Below are 15181 nucleotides of genomic sequence, written 5' to 3' on the forward strand. Positions count from 1 at the left end.
TGGTAGGTAAGTCTTAGGGTAAGATAAGACTTTTTAAATCCTTTGTTCCAACTGTTAAAATAAACAATACTTTGACTTTAAGAAAGCTGTATGGTCACTATCAATACCACTGGTCACAGACTCCTAAAGAGAAGAACCATGGGTGCTGAACTCCAGTGGGCCTGCTGGGTAAACATGCTTGAGATACAGGGTACCATAGCCCAGGGCTTGGTCTAAGAGTAGGAGAAGTGCAGCATCCCATCTCAGGATAGATAAAGACACAAGGGGTGATACCTGAGGAGGTACACTCAGAGAGACCACAAAGGGAACAGAGGTGTCGCTAGCTGTGGAACCCTGACACTTGGGCTTTAGGGATTCTGTTTACCTTTTGAGGGAAGAATGGGAAGGGAAGAGAGGGAAAACCTTTTTTTTTTTTTTAAAGTCTATACAGTACAAAATTGTTTACAGTGATTGTTTCATTTATAAAAGAACTGATGTGCAGTTTATGCAGTTTTAGCAATTTCCTGTATTTACAGTGATTTTCCTCTGCTTAATATTAATTAGACTAAAACCGTTTAAGGCCAAGTACAAAGGCATGTATTGTTTTATTTAATTTTAGAAAACAGTATTCACTATATATAGCTAAAAACTCAACATTCATCACTCAGACACCTGCAGCAACTACTTAAGGCCGGATTCTGCCCCTTTACTCACTCTGAGTAGTACCTCCCCATTTGATTATTTCAATGGAACTATTTGCATAGCAAGGTGCTACTTAGTGTGAATAAGGTGCAGAATGTATTCCTTGGTATGTTTATTAGCATTTACCACCATAGTTCTACCAATACTATGCAGTGGAGCCCACTGTAAAGAAAGCAAAGCAGCACCCAATATTTTGTTACCATGATAAGAAATAAATAGTAAATCTTTGCATATTAAGAGCCTTTAGTTTAGTTTTCCCTTAACAACTAATCTGTGTTTTATCCTGTTTGGATCAGTATTGACATCTAATGCTGGGTAGTTCAATCACAAGTACATACTTAGGAATGCCCCGTAGGATAGAGCCTAATCACGATTTCATAGCCAACTTTGGTAGTGTGAGGTTAGTCAGGATATCAGTCACACTATTATGTTTGGCAGGCATGTATCTATATGGTAAAGGTGATTTGTTTGTTACATTATGTTTAAGTTTCAGGGCTATTGATAGTGGTTGTATTCCTACACCCTCTTATTTTGTTAAAGTTTTTCCATTAGAAAGATATCACTCCATAGCCTGACCCCAAAATAATGGGAATAACTAGATAATAACACATTGGACTGGGGCTAACCTAGAGTCATGCTGAAAGCATCTAGTATTAATATAATGTGTCACTATTGCTAAAATTGCACAAACTTTTTAATTACTGGAACCTTTCTTACGGTGATTTCTGCCTATTTAAATGGAGCAAGAGTCAGAAACAAGCCCTGCGTCATTAAATCTGTACAGGTTTTTAAATGTTTAGCCATATTCTCAGAGATTTACTTTGTTATTCCACCAGCTTGTCTGCAAATGTACAATCCATTATTTTGTACTATGAACTGCATCCTTGTTTATTTTATGGCCTGAGAATAAAGTAAACTAAATGACAACAACGCCTGACTTTTTCCTTTTATCTACAGGAATGACCTTTTGTATATTAAATTCCGGGGATGTCACTCTTGCATTTCGATATATGTTTAGATTAGCTGGAATGTAGGCAGTATTGTTCTTCACTGAATGAAGACGCAAGACTTGGAATAGACGACTATGGTGACAACATAGCTATTTAATAAACTGAACTGAGTGTCACTGGATCTTACTGGGCAGCTTTCAGAAAAAGCTCAGTTCTTGGGCTTTCTAACAGCAGAGGCTGAGAACAGTTCTTAATCACTGAGTTTCTTCTCTGTGAGCGGATGGGGGTATCTCAATACAGTTAAGAAAAATGAAACAATGATTATAATGATGACAGGAGAACTTCAGAAGTTTATGAAGCCAAAGCATCTATTTAGATGAAGTGGGGAAGAGTCAGATACTAATCACATCAGCCACACTATCAGAGGCTCATTCACCTGCACATCTACCAATGTGATATATGCATTCATGTGCCAGCAATACCTCTCTGCCATGTACATTGGCCAAACCGGACAGTCTCTATGTAAAAGAATAAATGGACACAAATCAGACGTCAAGAATTATAACATTCAAATACCAGTCGGAGAACACACCAATCTCTCTGGTCACTCAATTACAGACCTAAAAGTGGCAATATTACAACAAAAAAACTTCAGAAACAGACTCCAACGAGAGACTGCTGAATTGGAATTAATTTGCAAACTGGACACCATTAACTCAGGCTTGAATAAAGACTGGGAGTGGATGTGTCATTACACAAAGTAATACTATTTCCCCATGTTTATTTTTCCACCCTACTGTTCCTCACACATTCTTGTCAACTGCTGGAAATGGCCCACCTTGATTATCACTACAAAAGTTTTTTTTTTCTCTCCTGCTGATAATAGCTCACCTTACCTGATCACTCTCATTACAGTGTGTATGGTAACACCCATTGTTTCACGTTCTCTGTGTATATAAAATCTCCCCACTGTATTTTCCACTGCATGCATGCGATGAAGTGAGCTGTAGCTCACGAAAGCTTATGCTCTAATAAATTTGTTAGTCTCTAAGGTGCCACAAGTACTCCTTTTCTTTTTGCGGATACAGACTAACACAGCTGCTAATTCTTCCTCTCCACCCCACACTAATTGCCCATCAAGTTAAGACTATTCTCATCTAGATTACATAAAATTACTAGAAACTCATGTGATGAGTACAGTATTTGACAGAGGCCTTTTGGTAAAGGCCAGGAGATGAGCAGTGCCAAATATGGAAAAGTATTACGTCACTCAAAATGAATACTGGATTGGATTTGAATCAAAGGCATGACTATAGATAAAAATCTAACATTCTGTATCTCCCAACATCTGTATCTGCTGTTCCAGTTTATTTTATTAATGTTGCAAATATATAAATATGACTACACAGATGCCTTCATAATCTTATTTGAGAAGAATGGAAACAAGTGGTGGGTCTGATCCTTCTTCCTGAAAGTAAACAGCAAAACTCCTATTGACTTCAATGGGTGCAGAACTGTACCCCAAAAAACAAGATGAGATTCAAGGTGCATTGGAATAGAATTCAAGCAGATGAGGGAAAAGGCTAAATATTATATAGATCATATTTTTGATGTAAAGAGGCTAAAATCACATACACACTTCCAAACTCAAAATAATTAAGCAAGAGTATTTTTCAAATGTCTTCAAAACAGTATGATCTCAGCCGCCTCTCACTTACACTGGTGTAAATCAGAATTCAAGAGAGCTATTCTGATGTAAAGTTGGTGTAAGTGAGAGGAGAATCAAACACATTGAGAAAAATGGAGCAACATAAGTGGAAAATGCTGTGGCCATCAGTAGATCATGTACCAGAGGCTATACCGTGATTTCAAAGGCACTGATCTAATAGCAAAAAGGGGAGGGAGGAATGAGATGTAAGAGTATGATTGAACAGGCAGTTTAAGATTAACTTGTGCCACAAGGTTCAGGAGTGTTGGAATTTGTGGGTTTGGTTTGTCCCCTTATAGAGATAGTTGTGTATTTCCAATTCAGACAAAACTTCTCCAAAGTTCAGCGTGTTTGGATCAACGTGCCTGGTCTGTGACCAACTATACAAGAAATAGCCTTGTTTGCTAATTCTCCAGACTACTGAGAGTTCATTTGGAAAGCATCTATGAAATTCTTTTATACTCCAGCAGTTCCAGAGAAGATGGGTAATTACTCTCTTTCTGCTGGAAAGAATATAGTTAGGTGGTTCACATTACTGTATGTTTTTGCAGTTGTCCTAAACACCTCTAGGTTTTTTAACAATAATAAAAAAATCCATGGCACAATAAATCAATAGATAGAGGATATTACTTTAATTTAAATATATTATGAGCCAGCAAAGGGGAGTAAAAGGATAAGATGTGCATGGTAAGTGGGAAGCAGCTTCCACAGAGCCACTACTCTTACTTCCTCTTAGGAAACTGTTGAAAAAAATCAGGAAAACGAAAGGTACAGTATACTCCATCCCCACAAGGAAAACTCAACTCTGCCCCCTTGAGCTGGCAATACTCACTGGGAATGATTTCCACTGCAGCTAGCACAGCCACAACAGGACACAGGCAGATATATTTTGCACCAGCTATAGAGCTGGTGCAGGGTATGGCCTTACCATATCAGGGGAAAATGAGAAAGCCAATTTCCCCACCTTAGAAGGAAACAAGAAAAATGACACAAGTTGAAAGCTCAGATTAATGGAAATGTAGGAAGCATAAGTGCTGGACCTAGGGGTGCGGGGGGTGCTGTAGCACTCCCTGGCTTGAAGTGGTTTCCATTATATACAGGGTTTAGAGTTTAGTTCAATGGCTCTCAGCACCCCCACTATACAAATTGTTCCAGCACCCCTTGTAGGAAGTTTGAAGAAACAGAATTGGTTGGTTCAAAAGCTTTTTGTCTTATTACTCTCAATGTATGATATAATGTTTTTCACTGGCCTTATGCCATGTTATGTTATGTTATTTTGAGAAATCATGAAGGGAAAGTCCTATATGTAGCATGGGATGCACTACAGGTGTAATTACCATTTTTCCTATTAGAAATCTGAATGTTTCTGAGGATCAAAAATATATTTATAGAATGTTTATATGCCAATTGGAGGAAGTTTTATTTTTGACAATTTTTAATATAAAAAATATTGGGCCAATTTCATTGGTACATTCCAGCTGCTTTGTGCCACTCTGACAGTGAGAAGCAGCTGCAAAATCCTCTTAACCAGCCAGTTAAAGTGGGTTTACAGCTGCTTTGTGTCACCAAAATAGCATAAACCAGCCAGAGCATAATAAATGAATGAATCTGTTCCATAACTTTTTCTGTTAAAGATTTAGCAGTAACATATAAAACATAGGCCTGATCCATTTATACAGAGAGGGATGGAGGCCCAACTTTTGAATATTCTCTATGGTGAGTTTCCAGAAAAATATGATTAAAGGCATTCCTCAAGTGAACTATAACCATTCTGTGCTTTAAACTACCCAGTTAGTTGATTGACTCTATACCAATGATAGCAATATAATCCATTAGTAAATATATACTAAAATAACCAATCCCCCATTAACCAAGCTGCTAAAGTACAGATTGCCTGTTTGGAACAAAAAGAAAAGGAGTACTTGTGGCACCTTAGAGACTAACAAATTTATTAGAGCATAAGCTTTCGTGAGCTACAGCTCACTTCATCGGATGCATTTGGTGGAAAAAACAGAGGAGAGATTTATATACACACACACAGAGAACATGAAACAATGGGTTTCTCATACACACTGTAAGGAGAGTGATCACTTAAGATAAGCCATCACCAGCAGCAGGGGGGGGAAAGGAGGAAAACCTTCCATGGTGACAAGCAGGTAGGCTAATTCCAGCAGTTAACAAGAATATCAGAGGAACAGTGGGGGGTGGGGTGGGGGGGAGAAATACCATGGGGAAATAGTTTTACTTTGTGTAATGACTCATCCATTCCCAGTCTCTATTCAAGCCTAAGTTAATTGTATCCAGTTTGCAAATTAATTCCAATTCAGCAGTCTCTCCTTGGAGTCTGTTTTTGAAGCTTTTTTGTTGAAGTATAGCCACTCTTAGGTCTGTGATCGAGTGACCAGAGAGATTGAAGTGTTCTCCAACTGGTTTTTGAATGTTCTAATTCTTGACGTCTGATTTGTGTCCATTCATTCTTTTACGTAGAGACTGTCCAGTTTGGCCAATGTACATGGCAGAGGGGCATTGCTGGCACATGATGGCATATATCACATTGGTAGATGCGCAGGTGAACGAGCCTCTGATAGTGTGGCTGATGTGATTAGGCCCTATGATGGTATCCCCTGAATAGATATGTGGACAGAGTTGGCAACGGGCTTTGTTGCAAGGATAGGTTCCTGGGTTAGTGGTTCTGTTGTGTGGTGTGTGGTTGCTGGTGAGTATTTGCTTCAGATTGGGGGGCTGTCTGTAAGCAAGGACTGGTCTATCTCCCAAGATCTGAGAGAGCGATGGCTCGTCCTTCAGGATAGGTTGTAGATCCTTGATGATGCGTTGGAGAGGTTTTAGTTGGGGGCTGAAGGTGATGGCTAGTGGCGTTCTGTTGTTTTCTTTGTTGGGCCTGTCCTGTAGTAGGTGACTTCTGGGTACTCTTCTGGCTCTGTCAATCTGTTTCTTCACTTCAGCAGGTGGGTATTGTAGTTGTAGGAATGCATGATAGAGATCTTGTAGGTGTTTGTCTCTGTCTGAGGGGTTGGAGCAAATGCGGTTATATCGTAGCGCTTGGCTGTAGACAATGGATCGAGTGGTATGATCTGGATGAAAGCTAGAGGCATGTAGGTAGGAATAGCGGTCAGTAGGTTTCCGATATAGGGTGGTGTTTATGTGACCATCGCTTATTAGCACCGTAGTGTCCAGGAAGTGGATCTCTTGTGTGGACTGGTCCAGGCTGAGGTTGATGGTGGGATGGAAATTGTTGAAATCATGGTGGAATTCCTCAAGAGCTTCTTTTCCATGGGTCCAGATGATGAAGATGTCATCAATGTAGCGCAAGTAGAGTAGGGGCATTAGGGGACGAGAGCTGAGGAAGCGTTGTTCTAAGTCAGCCATAAAAATGTTGGCATACTGTGGGGCCATGCGGGTACCCATCGCAGTGCCGCTGATTTGAAGGTATACATTGTCACCAAATGTGAAATAGTTATGGGTCAGGACAAAGTCACAAAGTTCTGCCACCAGGTTAGCCGTGACAGTATCGGGGATACTGTTCCTGACGGCTTGTAGTCCATCTTTGTGTGGAATGTTGGTGTAAAGGGCTTCTACATCCATAGTGGCTAGGATGGTGTTTTTAGGAAGATCACCAATGGACTGTAGTTTCCTCAGGAAATCGGTGGTGTCTCGAAGATAGCTGGGAGTGCTGGTAACGAAGGGCCTGAGGAGGGAGTATGTAGACACCAACATTCCACACAAAGATGGACTACAAGCCGTCAGGAACAGTATCCCCGATACTGTCACGGCTAACCTGGTGGCAGAACTTTGTGACTTTGTCCTGACCCATAACTATTTCACATTTGGTGACAATGTATACCTTCAAATCAGCGGCACTGCGATGGGTACCCGCATGGCCCCACAGTATGCCAACATTTTTATGGCTGACTTAGAACAACGCTTCCTCAGCTCTCGTCCCCTAATGCCCCTACTCTACTTGCGCTACATTGATGACATCTTCATCATCTGGACCCATGGAAAAGAAGCTCTTGAGGAATTCCACCATGATTTCAACAATTTCCATCCCACCATCAACCTCAGCCTGGACCAGTCCACACAAGAGATCCACTTCCTGGACACTACGGTGCTAATAAGCGATGGTCACATAAACACCACCCTATATCGGAAACCTACTGACCGCTATTCCTACCTACATGCCTCTAGCTTTCATCCAGATCATACCACTCGATCCATTGTCTACAGCCAAGCGCTACGATATAACCGCATTTGCTCCAACCCCTCAGACAGAGACAAACACCTACAAGATCTCTATCATGCATTCCTACAACTACAATACCCACCTGCTGAAGTGAAGAAACAGATTGACAGAGCCAGAAGAGTACCCAGAAGTCACCTACTACAGGACAGGCCCAACAAAGAAAACAACAGAACGCCACTAGCCATCACCTTCAGCCCCCAACTAAAACCTCTCCAACGCATCATCAAGGATCTACAACCTATCCTGAAGGACGAGCCATCGCTCTCTCAGATCTTGGGAGATAGACCGTCCTTGCTTACAGACAGCCCCCCAATCTGAAGCAAATACTCACCAGCAACCACACACCACACAACAGAACCACTAACCCAGGAACCTATCCTTGCAACAAAGCCCGTTGCCAACTCTGTCCACATATCTATTCAGGGGATACCATCATAGGGCCTAATCACATCAGCCACACTATCAGAGGCTCGTTCACCTGCGCATCTACCAATGTGATATATGCCATCATGTGCCAGCAATGCCCCTCTGCCATGTACATTGGCCAAACTGGACAGTCTCTACGTAAAAGAATGAATGGACACAAATCAGACGTCAAGAATTATAACATTCAAAAACCAGTTGGAGAACACTTCAATCTCTCTGGTCACTCGATCACAGACCTAAGAGTGGCTATACTTCAACAAAAAAGCTTCAAAAACAGACTCCAAGGAGAGACTGCTGAATTGGAATTAATTTGCAAACTGGATACAATTAACTTAGGCTTGAATAGAGACTGGGAATGGATGAGTCATTACACAAAGTAAAACTATTTCCCCATGGTATTTCTCCCCCCCACCCCACCCCCCACTGTTCCTCTGATATTCTTGTTAACTGCTGGAATTAGCCTACCTGCTTGTCACCATGGAAGGTTTTCCTCCTTTCCCCCCCTGCTGTGGGTGATGGCTTATCTTAAGTGATCACTCTCCTTACAGTGTGTATGAGAAACCCATTGTTTCATGTTCTCTGTGTGTGTGTATATAAATCTCTCCTCTGTTTTTTCCACCAAATGCATCCGATGAAGTGAGCTGTAGCTCACGAAAGCTTATGCTCTAATAAATTTGTTAGTCTCTAAGGTGCCACAAGTACTCCTTTTCTTTTTGCGAATACAGACTAACACGGCTGCTACTCTGAAACCTGTTTGGAACAAGAAATTAGTTCATCTTACCACCATGTCCATTTGTTTTTCTTCCTTTTCATGGTCATTCAATTTCTTTCCAGAGTGATCATTGCAGACATTTAAATGGCAGACATACTGGCTTCTGGTATGCTCACATTTATCTTGCTTCCCAAGGAGAATAGTCCTTTTATAAAGACCATTATAAAATGCCCCATACAGTGGCAGCTCTTTAAAAACGTCATCATCATGATCACCTTCCTCCTCCTCTTCAGATGAAGAAGCCTCTGTGTCTGTGACCTCACAAATATGGAGTTTAGAGTTAGCGCTATGTGATAAAAATTCAAAATCAGAAAAAGCGATCGCACTTGGTTTGTGTGTTGTTAATCTGATCTCTTGAACCCTCTCTGATTTCTCAGCTGAGCTTTCTCTTGGAAGGAGCGGTGAGGGAAATGCCTCATGTGAGGGCAGGAGTGTAGGATTGTCCTTAGGTTTGTGCCCTGAAGAATACAGTAATTTTCCACAAAGATGCTTTATTTCAGGCTCAGCAGCAGCAGTAACATGCCCTGTAACTCTGCTAGGTTCCAAGGATGTCTCAGTGTCGCTTACTACCTGTGACATAGATGAAGAACTCAATTCGGATTCAAGCAGAACATTATGGAACTCAAGATGGCAATCACAGTCTTCTACCTTTGTTTCATATTTTGCATTTTTTGACTCCTCTGAAGTCCCCAGATATGTGGCATATATAAAATAAGGTGACACCTGCTCCTCTTCGGAGAGCTTAGCTTCCATTCCAGTAGATTTCATCCATCAGCGGTCATACTCCACTTTATTGCTAGATGTCTTGAAAGCCTCTATTTTCTATGCTAAGTCAGAAAATGTCTTTTTATTATTCCTTCAAGACCATGGTCAGAGCACCATTGATTCGCATGATCCGAATCTTCTCTGTTCCTGAAATACAAAAAGGTAGGTTTTATTGATGCTATTACACTTGCATTTTGAGTGTGACAATGGAAGCAATCTGAACACTTAAAATTCCACATAAAATCTATGGCTAGATCATCCCATAACATTTTTGCCGCAAACAGATGAAATTGAAAACTTGAGCAGCTTTAGTCCATTACATTATTAAGAAAGATGACGTAAATACAGAAATGTTTTTCAAATCTTGACTCTAAATATGCACACAATATACCAGAATAGTTCTGACTGATCTAATGCATTTATTGGGTAAACACAATGTATTTTAAAATTTATCTAAATACATCTTTCTGGGATCGATTTTTTTTTTAATCTGTTAAATCCCTACGGGCTTTGAGATTTTTTAGTTGAAGCTAGTATAATGTGGAGGGGAAAATAAAGATTACTGATAGAAGATACTACATTAAAATAGACTCATGGGTTTGCTTTAAATTATAATGTAGAGTTAAAACTGAAATTCTGTCCCTCATCTGCTCTGAGCTGCCTAATATTATAGCACTTGTGAACAATACAATTAACCATTTTCAGATGCAATGCAAAAAGGGAAGGCTGACTATAGAATTTCAGTTCTAAACTGTAAATTGGCTGGTTTAAGTCACCCTTAGGGCTATCTTCTCTGCCCAGATCTAGTCTGTGGATTCCCGAAGCATCAAATGAGATGCACATCTGACTTTGGATCCAGAAATCAATGACTCACTTATACTGGCGCATTTATGTAATTTGTCTTTTGTTGCAGATCAAATATTGATAATCCTCATTTTAATGTGTGTGTCAGGATGTCACATGTGAGTACAAAACAGAACAGAACCTATTCAAAATGTTAATGGGTGCTTCAGCCTTTGATGGCATGTGGCAAGCCAAAGAGAAAAGGCATAATAGAAGCCAGCATTATGACTGTCAAAGTGAAAAGCAGATAAAGCACAAAACTGGCACATGACATGCTTTTCACTGCACATATCAAAAATGACCAATGGACATTGGCCAAGCATATTTTATTGCTGGGCTATATATATTGTTATTGTAACAGTCATGATTAGGATATGAAAAATAGAGAAAACGTATTTAATATATGCACAACATTTTCTTCATTATGAGCTTTATTATACAAGCTTCAACTTGTACACACACTCCATTTCTTGGTTAGACAGGATGAACAGGCCAACATTTGCAAACATAGGTGGCTAACCTTAGGCATCTGCAGTGCTGGTGCTAGCCCATTAGAAACCCTGAGCAGGAATATTCCCATCACCACCACACATACTAATAATTGGGGGATGGGGGGGCAGCTAGTGCTGCTCGGGGCCCTAAGCCAGTTCATGTGAATATTATTTATTCCTCATTTGAACAAGAACATAAGAATGGTCATACTGGGTCAGACCAAAGGTCCATCCAGCCCAGTAACCTGTCTGTCTACAGTGGCCAATGCCAAGTGCCCCAGAGGCAGTGAACCTAACAGATAATCAAGTGATCTCTCTCCTGCCATCCAGCTCCACCCTCTGACAAACAGAGGCTAAGGACCATTCCTTACCCATCCTGGCTAATAGCCTTTAATGGACTTAACTTCCATGAATTTATCTAGTTCTCTTTTAAACCCTGTTATATATATTTGAAGGTGTATCTTTGCCCTCCACTCCCCTGGCACCGTATATCCTGATTAAGGGCATACCCTTATGAACCACTTTCCTACCCTACCGTACATGTCACCTAAGGATTACTATAATGGTACAGACCCAAGGTCGGTCTAATCCTGTAGCCTATCTCTGACAGTGGCCAGTACCAGATGCTTCAGAGGAATGTACAAGAACCCTGCAGTAGGCACATATGGAATTAGCTTAAGTCTTGAAGCATGACGTGTAATATCTCTTTCACATTTTTAATCAATTATAACAGCTCTGGCTATTCTTGCTAGCCATATACATAGCAAGATTCAAAAAGGGATTGGATAAAGTCTTGGCCTCAGTGATAGTGAGGGAACATATTTCCTTGTCTCAGTTCTGAATTTCCCACCTTTTATTTTCATTGAATGTCTCCCAGTTCTTGAATTTCCCACCTTTTATTTTCATTGAATGTCTCCCTGTTCTTGTATCATCAGACTGGGAGAACAGAAGAACCTAGGACTGGGCTTTTTCTGTGTTGCGATGGAGGGTACTTCAGGGACAAGCAGTGGGGAGAGGAGAGGATGTGGTTCTCCAAGCTTCAAATTTTACCCCTCTCCCTTTCCCATGGGTGAGTGAATGCAATGACCAAAATACTGTAAAACCTGCCATGACTGACCACTCATGGGAGTTAGCAAAAAGTGGTCGCTTTTAAGAGGTGGTCTCTCTTCAAAGGTTTGCACACCAGAGAGCGGTGGTGTTCCAAGGCCTCTGCAAATAGTCTCTCGTGACCGGTGGTTCCTCTTCAGAGGTGGTCTCCAAGGCAGGTTTTACTGTTCAAGTAAGTGGGGACTGACATACAGACATTTATAAATTAAACATTGATCATATTTGGCAGGAGTCTGGATTTAGAAGGGCCCACCCATTGCAGGATCTTAACGTACAGATCTCTGGAAATTCAGAGGTGAGTCAACGTAAGTTCTGTTGCTGTAGTCACTCACATAAAAAGCTCTGCAACACGGATCTGCAAGACAGCAGAATTAGTAATACAGGTATGAATATCTGAACTTACAGGTTCTAAAATGCAATAGTAAACTTGCTAGAAAAAGTCTTTAAACCTTGATGAATGGAGACATTAACTTAATCATATTTGGGAGAACCTAAATCTGTATTCTAATGCTAGCTATTACCAGGCACTAATGTAGATAAAATTTTTGAAAAGAAATAGAAATCTTTAGGACATGCTTGTTTTCTTTTAATCCAGGAGAAAAACAAAAAAACAGATGCTATCTCAAAGTTTCTCAGCTAGCCTACTTTGAATTGTCTGGAATCAAACTAAGATTGCCCCCAAACCAGCTTAAGAAAAATCACAAAAGAAGCTGCACAGAAGCATTACAAGAGGTAAAAAGTGCAATACAATAAGCATAAGAACATATACCACTCATTACATAATAAGAAATTTATACCGGCAGCCTCAATTTTATTTTCTAAAGAAAACTTCATACAAATCAACATTACATTCAGTAGAGATTTTTAATAGTGCAATTAAAATGCTAAAGAATATTTAATGTCTTGGTATCTGATGCCTGGAAATGTGTATGTACAAGCATACACACAGTCACAATCATCACGATATATTGGTCTGATCCTGTATTTCTTTCACACCCAAAACTCTCATTCAAGTCCATCAAATTTTGGATGGAGACCATAACCAGTGCACATATTAGTTTTAACCATAAGTTGGGGAAAATGGACAAAAAATCCAATATACATATTCTCAATTGCATTTTCTTTATTTAATAAAAAGAATTATTTTCTGTAGCAAATGCTGCATTGCAAATGAGCATACTTTTTCATATGGTAACTAATAATAGATAACTTATGTTATCTCTGCAGGCATTAGTAAATTGGTACATTTTAGTATTTTCATTTTCAGTAAAGTTGGTATGTTAAAAAGTTGACAGAGTATATCAATGTGTGGAATTTCTTTACTTTTCATGAAACGACCTTAGGCTTGAACTGACAAACTAAAGTAATGAAACAAGCACCGACCTACGCTGCAATAGCACACATCTCATTTTAAATAACTGGCTTTAACCTCCAAACCGTCTTATACGTTTGTCTCCGTTTTACAGTAACTTTGTTTAAGGACTACTATTCACTTAGAAACTCTCTTTCCTTATAAATGAAGCAAAAAGATTTGAGAAATACAGACCAATACAAACTAGGTGATCAGGAATACTTCTGTTACGGAGGATATTTTTACCTGTTTTGTAAGATAACCCCATATTTTTCAAGTCAGTTAATTTCCATAAGCGTAACAACAGGAATTCAGTAGACAGAAAGATCCTCCAAGTCTTGGGGCAGAACAGAAAAAGAAGCGAATAGATCCTTAACAAAAGGCATTTCAGCTAGCTTGCTGCACAAGGACTCTGTCAACAGAAGTATGTGTGAGAATCCCTGGGGCTAGAACAGCCTTCTGCAAGCACTGGCCAAATTATTCAGAGAAAGAGACAGACAGAAAAAAAGGGGGAGAAAGAGAGGGAGAGAGCATGCCAGGCACTTCTAAAAATACAGTGTGACCTCATTCTTCATACTATGTCAGACCCTAACATTGCCTTTATCACCTGAAGCACCTGGAGTCAGTTTCATGTTGACTGCAGGATGGTTTTGTTGCCGTCAGTTTTTGAAAGGACAGGTTGAGAAACTCCTTTGGAAGCTCTTTCAAGCCAGCATGAAGGAAACCAAAAGCAGCTTCCCAAATTACTTCCATTGCTACTTTGTTTGTAAAAAGAAAAGCAGTACTTGTGGCACCTTAGAGACTAACAAATTTATTAGAGCATAAGCTTTCATCCGATGAAGTGAGCTGTAGCTCACGAAAGCTTATGCTCTAATAAATTTGTTAGTCTCTAAGGTGCCACAAGTACTGCTTTTCTTTTTGCGAATACAGACTAACAGGGCTGCTACTCTGATATTGTTTGTGTTAAGATTGACTTTAAGAGCTGCATTTACAAACCAAATTTCAGTAGCTCTCCCTTTTTGCAATCACAGTTTTACAGATAATTTTGCACCCAGTATTAAGCGTGCACACAATTTAGGTCACTGGGACATCCAAGTCCCTGACTGTATTTACAAATCAGATATTTGAAAATCTAGTATTAAAAAGTGTAACCATGAAGAGAACACAGAAAATTATGTAGGAGAATTCTAATGAATTAGAACTTATTATAAAAGAATTTTCTGTGTTGCTTTTGATCAGAACAGATAGTACAAATGGAAAAGCTGCAATACTAGTTCTCCTCTGAGGAATTTTAGATCTGAAAAACTAAGAAAAAGTTATATAACATCTTTCATCCTTAAATAGCCAAAAGCACGTTACAGACTGTGGCAAATTATACAATCCCACCGACTCATTTCACCGAGTCAGAAGAGATCTCTAGTCTAGAGGGAGAGCTCTAAAGGTTGGGGCGTATTTATGCGTGATGCAGCCAGATTGACTTGATTAGGGCTACCCAGGGTGTCAATCACCACCGAACTGGCATATATATGAAGACTCACTCAGCAAAATGCAGCCATTTCGAGTAGAACAAAGCAGCCATTCTTCAACAAGTATACTACACAACACTTTTAGTTGTTAGCAGAGGAAGTAAAGAATCTATTTTCCACTTTAAACTTTAAGAGACATTTTTGATAGGCTGAACATACATTAGACATGTTTGAAGTTAATTTGGTCAGGGATGTTAACACCCTTGCTGCTGTGAAATCTGCCTTGGATTTGTGTTTCAGTCTAAAACAACAACATCCTCAACAGCACTGCCAATGCCAATGCAAGGATTGCGGGGAGTC

At 39.9% G+C, this 15181-nt stretch overlaps 1 protein-coding gene across 4 annotated transcripts in view; it reads right to left on the minus strand.

The window, feature by feature from the left end:
- Positions 1–15181, minus strand: part of STARD13 (StAR related lipid transfer domain containing 13) — a 493680-nt gene that overhangs the window by 395446 nt on the left and 83053 nt on the right. For all 4 annotated transcript variants that reach the window (XM_043504394.1, XM_038387627.2, XM_038387628.2 and 1 more), the window contains exon 2: positions 8808–9710. In XM_043504394.1, coding sequence (XP_043360329.1) covers positions 8808–9566 — 759 coding nt within the window. In that variant the 5' untranslated portion in view covers positions 9567–9710. The remainder of the gene's footprint in view (positions 1–8807; positions 9711–15181) is intronic.

This window comes from Dermochelys coriacea, chromosome 1, assembly GCF_009764565.3.
Source record: "Dermochelys coriacea isolate rDerCor1 chromosome 1, rDerCor1.pri.v4, whole genome shotgun sequence".
In the NCBI taxonomy this organism is placed as follows: Eukaryota; Metazoa; Chordata; order Testudines; family Dermochelyidae; genus Dermochelys; species Dermochelys coriacea.